Source organism: Sturnus vulgaris, chromosome 1 (assembly GCF_052056855.1).
Source record: "Sturnus vulgaris isolate bStuVul1 chromosome 1, bStuVul1.hap1, whole genome shotgun sequence".
Taxonomy (NCBI): Eukaryota; Metazoa; Chordata; class Aves; order Passeriformes; family Sturnidae; genus Sturnus; species Sturnus vulgaris.
The window spans coordinates 458445-470633 of NC_142243.1; the positions used below are offsets into that span (position 1 = coordinate 458445).

The 12189-nt window shown below is 45.3% G+C and overlaps 1 protein-coding gene across 6 annotated transcripts in view; it reads right to left on the minus strand.

Annotated features, from left to right (window-relative positions):
- Positions 1 to 12189, minus strand: part of SMARCD3 (SWI/SNF related BAF chromatin remodeling complex subunit D3) — a 75831-nt gene that overhangs the window by 46661 nt on the left and 16981 nt on the right. Inside the window, exon 1 of one of the 6 annotated variants that reach the window (XM_014890428.2) lies at positions 4499 to 4808. The exons of 4 other annotated variants lie outside the window; for them this stretch is intronic. In XM_014890428.2, coding sequence (XP_014745914.1) covers positions 4499 to 4576 — 78 coding nt within the window. In that variant the 5' untranslated portion in view covers positions 4577 to 4808. Of the gene's footprint in view, positions 1 to 4498; positions 4809 to 12189 lie in introns of those variants that run through there. One more of the 6 variants, XM_088171244.1, reaches the window with a different exon arrangement.

Sequence of the window (12189 nt, forward strand, 5' to 3'; positions counted from 1 at the left end):
CCAGTGTCAGATGGCTTATGCTCTGACAAGACAGTATCTACACCCATGACATAAGAAAAATTAGGAGGGTATTTTTCATTAGCAAAGCTCCACTGTTTTCAAACTTGGCCATACTCTCTTTACTTCACCATTGCCAGTAGTGATCTCTACAACCCTGTGACTGGCTAGGAGAAACAGTCATTCTTATTCAATTAAAACTGAAACAGACCACCATTCAATTTTGGGAAAACATCTTTAGGCCTTCCCATTCTAATAAAACCGCCGTCATTTTTATAACATACTGAAATTATGAGTCTTTGAGGTCATGCAGTTCTTCCTCATCTCAAAGAAGTATCACCAGTATCTCCGTTATCTCTGATAGATGTTTACTTCTTTAACCAGTACCTAAAAGCCTCCAATGACAGAGATTTTACAACTTACATAATCAGTCTCTAAACTTAGATATTATAAATTAAACCAAAAATACCTCTATTCCCTTACTGATGAAGCCTTCAGAGGTCTCCCACTAGTACTGCCCTCCGAGTTCCCAGTCTTTTGGCTTGTTAGTCATACAGATTACTAAAACCAGAAAAATATTCTTGAAGTATATATATGCTGTGGATTTACAACTGCTTCAGCGTTATTCCCTGCCCCACTTCCCAATTAGGCTAACAGTTTATGTGATTTCTTATTAGTTAGACACTAGGCAGCTCACACACAGGACATCCAAGTCTTTCTCCCAAATGGTGACATTTCATTTAAACCCACAATAGATCAGGAGATGCAAAACTCATTTATGAAATTCATTGCTTACCCCTTTTTCCAAATCACTGATAAACGTGTTATAAATCCTCCATACCCATCAGACCTGTTGTTTAGTCTGTTCTAACACTAACAAATTATTCATCATATATATTAAATATTTGCTACTATGCTGGTATACTCTGATACTCTTCTTTCACCGTTGTAAATGCCATTTCATATAAGACAGTTTGTGTATTTACCATAAAATTCTATGACCAAATTTGAGAGGTAGATAGCCAAACAAAAAGAGGACTGAGGATAAGCAAAGGAGTCACATCAGCGAAACAAAGGTTTGTATGAATTAGCAATCTTGGAGTGTAATTAATATTAAACTGTAGATATTAGCAGCAACTATGAAATAACACGTATTAGCAGAAAATAAATATGGATAAGGACTTATATTGCCACAGAGAGCTTCCTAAGCATAGCAAAGAGGACAAAGACCAAGATCACTATGGGGAAAAGAAGGTGATTTGAACTGACAGCAAATACATTGTAAATACAGCTATGACTCCAGAGGTAAGAAAGGCACATGGACCTCTACAGGGGTATCTGGTGGATAAAAGACAAGAAGATTGGCTTTGGAAGGAAGATTAAGTGGGAACAGGAAAAGGACACAGAAGCAGATTAAAATGGTCAGAACAACAGAAGAAAACGAACTTCTCAGAAAGTTCTTGTAAGCAGATGACACAGCCAAGGTCACCAGCACAAGGTACCAAGTGAAGGTTCCTGCCATCGAGTCACACACAAGAGGACAGATGTCTGGACAAGAGATTTTACAAGACCAGCATCACAGACCTTCTCAAGACTAAACAGGCAGATTCCTGTTTGAGTAAGAAAAAGAAAAAAGAGAAAGAAACAAAGAAAAAAGCAGGGGAGGGAGATGCAGGCAGGATCCATTTAAGGGATCCAGCCAGCAATGAGGCCTATGGTAGGGACCAGAGGATAGAAGAAACCGAGGAAAGTAATGACCTGCAGCAAGACTAGTAACTTGTTCAACAAAATACAAGGCAACAGCTGGACACGTACAGAAATGTCAAAAAGACTGCCTGAAATGTACTACTGGACTGCAGAAAATGCATTGATAAAAAGATAATAAACATAAATGTGGTTATTAAAGCCATATTTGTCCATGAAAATGCTAAAAAAAGAGAGGAACAACAAGAACAACAAAAAAGACCAAGTACAGGATAAAGCCTTTGGGGGAAAAAAAATTCTTCCCACAAAAATAATGTGCAAGACACTGATGAAACTGAACGGGAGCAAAAACATAGTAAAAATAAATAACTGAAAGAAATTTAACCTTTCTAAAAGCCCAACTGCTAACCAGAGGTGTAACAAACTATCAAGGTCTCAAGTAGGAGAGAATGTAGTGTTCCATTTCAGAGTTTTAACCTTTAAGAGATTTCGCCTTTCAGGAGGATCCTGTCTGGGAAAACGAGGAAGAAGACATCATCTAAGCTGGCAATTTGGAAAAGCACAAAAGCAGGATCAGGTACACAAGAGCAAAGGGCAAAGTGACCTTAGCAAAGGAACATATGTTTCCAGAAAGATCAAGTGAATCCAAGAGCTAACTGCCTTTAGGAAATACTGCAGAATTATCCTGTTCATTTAACTGTCAACAAAGCAAAAAAAGATTTCTCACAACATTCTATCTCTGTTTGCTTCTCCACTTTTTTTTTTTTTTTTTTTTTGGGGGGGGGGGTGTGAAGAAAATAATTTCCAATAACCAAATTAAATAATGTTAACACAGACAGAATAAAAAAAATGAGTCATTTGAAGAGATTGTTCCCTGAAATTAGAGCAGAATCTGACTCCAAGAAATTCTACTGAAGTTTGCAACTTGATTTTTCAAGGAATTAATTCAGGTGCTAACACGCTTGGGGTAGTAATAAAACAGAGGAACCAGCACTAGGTAAACTCAAGGTAATGGCTGGCATGGTACATTCTCTTATTAGGCAGGATACAGGGCCTAGAGAGACAAAATGAAGTTATAACTTCATCTTTTTTAAGTAATGGAAGAATGATTACCCCAATCCATGTTTTGATCAAAATGAACCTGAGATGAGCAAAAAATTAAAGGAAAGAACAAACCAGGAACCAAAGCAGAACTAAAGGAGATGATAATGAAGGAAAGGAGAGGGTGATACAAGAGGTGTTCAGGCACCAGAACAACAGCCAAGAAGCCCCAGCCTCGGCAACAAGAAGCAGGAAGATATATACAGATATTCCAGGCTAATGCATATATTCAAGTAAGACACCACTAGCAACAAAACTCCCAGGGCAGAAAAGGCAGACTTTCCTGGCATCCAAATAAGTAATGGAAATGAGTTCTGCTATATGCATTCCAGTATAAATTAAAAATTTCCCAGGCTTAAGAGCCCTGCATGCTGCTTTCACACGAAGGCCAGCTAGATGTGGAATAAGCAAATTCACGTAACTATTTTTTCTGCTCTTCTTGATACTAAAGGAAGAGCACTGGTGTGCAAATGCCAAGGAAAACTTCAGAAAAGGTAAAATCATCCCATCTGCCACCTTCCCAACCTGGTTCTGCTCAGATACAGCCACCTTGACAAACCCACATGTCCCCAACAAAACCACTGCTACCATCTGCATACCCACTCTCCGTCAGCCCCAAACAGCTGCCAGTGTCACCCAGTCTGCTTCTGTACACTGGCACCACATCACCTCTTCACAGCTCTCACCAGCACAGAATGCCACCTCAGAAATCCTTGGACCTGCCAGTCCCACCATATCCAGGATCTACAGGACACACGCGAGATCCTACACATCTGGAGTAAGCCTGAATCATGGAGACTACTCAGCAGTCTGCCATGAGCCCCACAGGTTTCTGTGATCTCTCTACAAGAGCCCCCACCTGATGTCTTCAAAAAGGTGTCACAGGAGGTGCCAGAATCCTCAAGAAAGAAGTATTGGGGACAATCAGTATCCAAACAATATCACATTCCTTGGGGCTCTTTAACAGCCTTATTTCTGTTAAATGTGTATCAATGCTAGAAATCCACGTTATAAATGGTGACTGCTCTCAGAGGCTAGAGTCATTTAAAGAACGTTTCCAATGGCAGCAAAACAGGGTGAGCATTTCCCCTTAAATGGAGATCGAAGACCTGATTCTTAAACAAAAGCTGGAACATTTTTAAAGACCTGAAGGGTTGTTTTAATAAAGCATGGCACCCTGAAATTCTCTCATGGGTGAGTTTCCATAGACTGTTACAGATCTGCAGAGCTAATCTCTTCAAGCCCCTGAAAGTCACCTGTTAAGTAGCCAGAGGATACATAACGAGCCAAGACTGGAGACAAGAACCAGAGGCAGCACCTCAAGGCTACACCAGACTGTCGTCAGAATTGTTTTCCAAAACACAAGTTTGATTACAGAACAAAGTGTCCTACAAGCCCATTTGAGTTAGATCCAGTGCAGATTCTGCACCATGATCAGGCTGAAAAGCATGCTATTCACCATTCATGGAGAATCACAGCAAAAAGCACAGCACACATCCCCCCAGACACAAGCCTGTATTATCAATGAATCAGTGCACAGGCTGGGGACTCCACAGACCCTGGTGTTCTCCTGGCGAGGCAGCTACCAGCGCCCCAGGAGCACACTGCAGGAGCCCATCCAGCCCAGCACAGAACCTCCAGTTTCCACTCATCCCTCTATTCAGAGCCAGCCAGCTCACTAACTTTCCCGACTCACCACCCCATGGACCAGAAACTCAAAAAGTTTGCTTTTCGTAGCTTTGCGAGCCCCTCCTGTAACTTCATCTGTAGCCATCAGGGTCTGCTCAGCCTCTCTCACTCTCTCTCTTCCTCTTTCTTTCCCTTTTCTGCCTTTTTCTCCAACTCTCCCCTCTGAGTCCTGCTGGGCTCTCACACTTCTAATAGCGCGGAGTGGGGAGGGGGCCCCTTCAGGGCCTTCCTGACGGCCCACTCGCGCTCAGCCTCAGCTGCTGCATTCCTCCACTGATAAGCCAGAAATAGTTTGTGCTGCCGGGCTCCGTCTGTTTACTCTGCAGGGACAGAAAATCCAGCTTTTTAAACCTCTCTGTCCAAACAGCAGAGATAAGCAGGAGGCAAATTGAAAAACACGTCTCAGTTTTCTGTGGCAGTGCTGCAGCCTCTCCTCCTCTACAGCAGGGATGGGAAATTCTGGGGCAAGGGGAAGGGGGAGGGGGCAACTTCAGCAGTGACATAGAGCTCAGCACCTCGCAGAGATGTTTTCCTATTAGAAAATGCAGCAGGCGAGCAGTGGTTTTCCCCTGCTCCCACTGCTCCTCCCGCACTGCATTTCCAGGCCCTTTCCCCAGGGACCTGGCAGGCAGCACACAGAAACATTCGCTGGCAGCATTTCCAGCATGAGAGATGAGAGCTAACCCCTCTGGACAAGAGAGAAGCAGCGGGAGGCCGGAGCTGGGAACAGGGAGGGACAACATGTGGAAGCGAGGGAAAAGAAAGTGTGTGAGATCAGCGGAGGAAGGGGGTGGGGGGCAACATGGCGGCACAGCTCCCACGGCTTATTTCCAACCCTCCACTCCCACCGCCTGTCCCCAGTGACCACTCTCAGGATGCTCTGGTACCACTGCGATGGATCCTCTAGAGACCCAGGTGACTGACATGTGCAGACAAATCGCTAACACCACAGCTGCTGTAAGACATCAGCAGCTCTCTGCTTGTCACACAAAGCCCTGCACGACAGTGCGTGATATCCCAGGACACTGCTGGGATCACGAAGCCCATAGGGGAAGGGAGCAGAGAGCAGCAGCTCGCCCCCTCGGCAGCCCAGGGGCGAGCGTGGCGCTGGCAGCACGGCGGCCATTCCACAGGCAGAGCGTGGCTCCTCCATGATGGCCGAGCCCGCAGTGATGGCCTGGGGCACTGCTCGGCTTCCCGGCAGCTCCGCGCGCCCGCGGCTCACAAGGGCCCGCGGTCCCCGGTCTCCCTTAGCACGGCAATAGGCGAGATGTTGCCAGGTTACAAGAGGGGTTTATTCTATTCCTCTGCTTGAAATTCTTGTCTAGGGGCTGTGAATTTTCTGGCAAGACTGCAAGCAGAACAGAATCAGATCAGAAACAAATAAAAAATATTCTGCCCTCATCTGATACTAAAAGCAAGCACAGAAGACACTGCATTGACTAGCAGTGAAAGGCAAGCCATGAAGGTCACACGGCCTTCAGTACATGGGGATAAAGACAGTGTGACCTTCACTGATTTTTAGGATCACTCCAGTCTAAGTGCTAGTGTGTGGCACAGCCCTAAGAATAACAGAAACTTAGGAAGCGTGAGTGTGGTTATCCATTCCTCCTCTCAGCCCCTCAGAAGGAATATACCAAGCAAATCAACACAGCCTTGCCTTGTTCTGTGCTGGAAATATTCCTCAAGTTCTAGCTGAACTAAAGGCACATATAATCTGGAAACAACTGCTGTGTGCCTGGTCGACGTGGTAATGTCAGGTTAACTTGATCTGGAGGGCTTTTTCCAAGCTAAACGACTCTAAATTTTACATGCCAGTTTGATTGGCAAGGCAGCATCCAGCTGGTACCTGCCATGTTCTTTTTAGACCCCAGACTCACACAGAAATGTTGGCTCCCATCATGTGAGCCCCTTCCCTGCTCCCGGCAGACACCGTGCATTTTCCTCAAAGCCTGAACTAGCCGTCGTGCCGCACTGGCGGGCGGTCCCAGCCGCGGGGGTCAGGGGCCCCGGCCCGTGCGCCCGTTCCCCCCCCCCCCCCCCCCCTCGCGGGGAGCCGTGCGGGCCCTCCCCGCACGGAACGGCCCCAAGGCCGGGCCGCAGCGGCTCCTCCGGCAGCGGCGGTGCCGGGCCCGGCGCGGGCAGGGGCGGCGGCCGCGGCGCGGCGCGCGGGCCCCCCTCGCGTCCCCCCGCGCTCCGTCGCCAGCACCATCAGCACCGAATGGCAACGGCGCGCCCGGCACGGGCAGGGCGTGCGCCTGCCGCGGTCCCGGCCCCGCCGCGGGCGGGCGGGGACCGGCCCGGGCCGACCCGCCTGCCCGAGGCCGGGCCGGGCCGGGCCGGGCCGAGCTGAGCCCAGCGAGCAGAACCGCGGCGGGCGCGGCGCGCGCATGCTCGGCGCGGCCCCGTGAAGGTCAGCGCGGCCGGCGGGGACGCGCGGGCGGAGCGCGTTAACCCCTCCCGGGCGGGCGGCACCGGCACCGGCAGCGCTGCGCCCCGGCCCTTTGTCCCCCGGGCGGAGCATGCGCTCGGCTCCGCGCTCCAGCCCTTTCTTGTTCCCCTCAGCTGCAGACGCGGCGTGGGGCCGCAGCTGCCCCCGTCCCCGTCGGTAGGCGCTGATTACCTTCCGGAGCAGGAGGACATTTGCTATGAAGTGCTACTAATTTAAGCTGAAAACCATAGAATATGTATTTTAATCTAGCTGGATGTTCTTAACAGACATCCAAAAACAGATTTCCTTGAACATCAAATTCCAAGGCCAGCCAGTTGAAATTTAAGGAATGACGGTCTCGCTTTAGCCGTTGACTGAGTAAATGTAAAAAAAAATAAAAAGTTTTAAAACCTTGTAACAATAAAAACTCAGCTCTTACTAAGCTTGATGGTAGCTCTCCAAACACTTTAGAAAATAAATTAGTACATGCAGCTCTCATATTTTGCAAATGGAAAATACGGTACAAATGGATGGAAGTGACTTGCCCAACATCACCTAGCTGAGAATGAAACCCATTTCCTGTGATTCTTCAGCCCTTCACAATAGTGTCCAGGAAAACTACTGTGCGAGGCATTTGCACAAAAGGGTGAAGGTTACCATGCAAGAATCTTAACTTCCCATACTAAGAGAAACAGCATATAATTTTATTTTAAATTGTTTGGTTTTCTATTTTCTCAACTTCTTTTTCTTCATAGAAGTGTAGAAAACAGTTGTCAATGTTCTTTTAAAAACTGACTGATTCAACCCAAGTCATCCCCAACTGCTGCAAGTATCCCTGCAGCTCCCAGCCCTCTCTGGCCTGGAAATTCTCTGTGCCATGGGGCTCTCTGCAAGGCTTCTGTTCCTCCAGTGGCTCTTGAGGGCTGAGCATGCACTGGGGCCTCATTCATACTCGCTTTCAGCTTGCTTCATGTCACTTTTCCAGACCATTTAATTTCAGAGAAAGGCTGACCTCCTTCCCTGGTACTTCCTGGGGCACTGTGAGCCTACCTGGTCTCCGTCTGTGTGGTTTGGTTTAACTTCTGTGCTGTTATTCAGGCTTTTCAGGCTGTCGAACTAGGATGGTCCAATTAGAAAAGAGATGAACCAAGCTGTTGTTTTAGAGATACATGTTTGCTGCTACTTGTGATTTTTTCATCTGCAGGTAATTATAGAAGTACATTAAGGTGCTGATTGCCTTAAGCAGGAGTGGTTTCCCTCACCCAAGTTTCACTAAAGTCCCAGTCGTCCTTTCACTGGAACTTAGATATTTGCAATTGTTTTGGAACTGATGCAATGTGGCATAGAAGACATGCTGGAACCAGAAAATATCCCAAGACTGAGGCTCTGCTTAATCTAAAGAAATGTCCACTTGTTCCTGAGTTCAGAATTATTCAATTGTCTCATTAACAGCATGGATAATGTACTTAGAGAACATGCTTATTCAATTTCCCAGCAACATACAGTTTGGAGAGGTTACAAGTTTGCTACAAGAGATGATTAAAATTAAAATCCTGAGGACCTGGAGATATGTCCTGTTTTTTTTTTTTCAAACCACAATTCAATCAGAAACAGTGCAGGGTTCCACATAAGGCTATAAATCAACAAATATCTAAACAGAAGATGGGGAACAACTGGTTGAAGAGGTTTTTTTCAGAAAAATTATCTGGGGATATGAATAGATCATAAACTGATGTGAGCTCACAGTACTACACTGTCACAAAATAAACAGATAAACCTCCAGAAGATCAGGAACTGCTCTCATCCCCTTGGTGGCAGCATCAGCACTGACAACAATACTCTAGATTCTTCTTTTCTCCTCATTTCATCTCTCCTCCTTCTCCCCATCCCCTGAGCTCTCCAGGGAACAAGCTGTTCCAGCTCAACATTTGCTTAAGGTTGCAAAATTAAATTTTGCCAGAACTCCCGATGAACTCTTCCAAAGCAATTGTGTCGTGGTATGAATTGTCAGTGTCTCATCCAGACCAAACTTTGCAGTCAGGGGCTCTGTGCATCAGAGGAAATGTGGGAGAAACCAGGATGGTAAAGGAAAGGACAGTAAGTGTGACAAGAACTGTAAGGCCCAAACAAGATAAAGAGAAGACAGTAGTCATCAGGTATCCAAAAGGCTGCTGCAAATACAGGGAAGAGCTGCTCCCCATAGACAGAGTACACGGAATAATGGATTGAATTTCTCTCGGGAAGATTTATGTTAGGTATTAAGGAGAAGCACAGCAGTGACAGTAGAGATGTTCTGGGATTGTTTGTGCAGCAAGGATGGGAATCCCAATCACCAAAGATCTTTCAAGAACAGGTTAGACAAGCATCTATCCAGAGTGACGTTGGTGGTGTGGATTCTGGCTTGGGGCAGGACAAAGGACCAGCTAATTTCCAGAGGTCCCTTTTGCCCTATTTCCCTACAGAAACTGTATGAAATTTTTTAACACAAAGGTTTCTTTCTCTGTTAGGCCTCTCCAGTACTTGTTTCTAAAATCTGTCTGCATCTATTCCATCATCACCATCCTCACCACTCCTCTTTACAAGTGTGCAGCAACAGCTGTGCATGGTTTCAAACATCTGAGCAAAGAACCAGAGCAGCCACAATCTTCATCCTCTAGCCGAGGGCCAGAGCACAGCTCCAAAGAGTGACAGGTTAGTAGTAAGATTTTGGTCCTGGAAGGATAGCAGTTGTGAATACAGATTTTAATTTTTCAAAAGTGAAGGAAATAGAGGAATTCTTGGTGGGTAATCCTGAGGGAGCAGAGAAAAAGACCTAGCGACAACTACCCTCAAACCAACTGCCCCTCTAGTCCAAAAAGTGTATCTCCATGATACTTGGTGGTTAGAATAATGGCTTTGGGGTGTGTTTGGTAAGAGCATCTTAAAAGAGTTGCCTGCTGTCACTCACTGACAGAACAGAGCTGAGGGAACCACTGGGTCAGCAACTGGGAACCACTGCTTCTTCCCAGTGAGGGTGGGGAGGCCCTGGCTTGGGTTGCCCAGAGAAGCTGTGGCTGCCCCATCCCTAAGTGTTCCAGGCCAGGTTGGAGAGGCTTGGAGCAACCTGGTCTGCTTGGCTGGATTGGGAAGTTCCTTCATACTTAAACCATTCTACAATTCTCTGATTCTGTGTATAATCAATCAGCCACCATGTCACATATAACTCTTTCAGAGAGAAGTTTATTGCACAGCACTTTAAATTTCCATATTCCTACAGGACAGCTTCTAAAAATCTGAGTTCTGGGGTTTTGTATATGTGGCTATTTTCATTTACTCTTATCAACATTGTCCTTAATGGTCCTTTATGTCTAATGTTTATGCTTTGAAGCATTTCTACACACCTGTCACATCTGCATTCATTCCTCCTTTTGTCAGATTAAACAAGTGAAACTGTTACTTGCATTCTTAAAACTCCGTGCCCATTTCTCATCATTCCATCTTTTCCTGCCAGTCCCAGTTAACCTGGCTAGAATAAGGGCAGACAGAACTGTACCTCCAGTGTCCAGGCCACATGCTCGTGTGCCATTAAGACTTTCCTCACAAGCAGAAATCTATCAAACCTTGCTAGGCTCACAGCTGCCTTCCACAACATCCTGACAGGGACAGCTCCTGACAGCTCCACGTTCTCTTGAACATGAACTGATGTACAGGGCTGCTTCTCCCCCTTAAGCACTGTCATTGGATCACTTCTGGCATGCAGTGCCTGTGAGCAGGGCCCAAGTGCATGGCTGTGAACTGTCCTGTCACCAGATACCAGCTGGTTTCTGTTCGTGTAGTTCACAGTCAAGAGTTCTTCCCATATAACCTGCTCTCTTCTGCTTCAACAATACCTACTTTGCATCATCAGCAAATGCAATTATTACATTGCCTATTTTTGTGCCATGGGCATTAGTGAAAATATTAACTTTCACCAATGCCAAGACAAATCTTGAAGTGTCTTTTGTATCTTCTTTACTGAGCTCCTTACCCACTCTGCAGTTCTGCTATTACCTGTCTTCTGCATCCCAGCCAAATTTTCAGATCATACTGTATCAAAGGCTTCACTCAAGTCTAGACAAGAAAGACATTGATTCCTTTGTGCAGAGAATTACTTATCTGAGAAAGAGCAGATTAGTAAACTTTTTCACACCACACATATCTTTCTCATGCTCAGTTATTTTCTCTTTCAAAAATCATTCTTGAGCCTTGCATGGACTTAGGATGAAGCTAGTGCATTTGCCTGGAGTACTCTTGCCCTCCTCGACTGTCAGAAAACCTACAGGATTTCCTGTTTGTTTGTCAGAAAAAAACAAATTTAAAGTCCGTTTTGATTAATACTAGCAATGCTAAGAATTATGTCCTATTCTCACTGAAAATAATTTGAAAAGTATCTATAGTTTAAGCAAATCAATAGTAAATAAATATGGACTGAAGGATGTATTCATATGCAAAGCTGGCCAAGAATTGAGCACTAGGAGGCTGGAGAAAGCACAGAACCAAAGAAGGAAAACAGAGCAATCTTGGCATGGATGTCTCATAAATCCAGCTCCCGCTTCAGCTGAACTGGAAGGACAATTAACAGGGGAATACAATCACATCTGCCTCAGAACATGATGGAACTGAAAGCAAGTAACAGTGGTGATCATAAAGAAACTGCATTGCCACACAAGGCCAAATGTCTTGTAAAATTATTTTATTTGGCAGAATAATTACAACAATTAGAGATTACCCCAGAAAGTCAAAGTTAATCTCAAACAGTACATCATTACAGCAAACAATGACTTTGGAAAAAAACAATGGCAGCCAGCAGGAAATGGCAAATGTGACTTAGAGGCAATGTAGTAAAACATTATCATATGCCTGAAATTCTCAATAGGAATATAATTTGTATATCATTTGTTTGTAACATTACTGAAAAGTTATAAAGAAGTAATAAAAACAAGTGGAAGGAAAGTGACTACTATGGACTCCAAGGTGGGTTGTTACAGATTTTATTTCCTCCTTCAAAGATCTAAAAGAGAAAAGCAAAATATATGTAGATTAAATCCTCACACAAGAAGATTTTGGAAAAGTTTCACAGCCAACCAGGAGAGAGGATAAAATACTCATCTAGGCTTAAAATGTTAGACAGGAGATTCTAGACGGGAAAAGTCAAGCTGGTGGAAGATAAATCCTGAGGTGGGAGAACCGTGCTATGTGTGTGCAGCAGGTGGGATGGTTTGCTAATCCCTTCAGCGCCGGTTCACGCC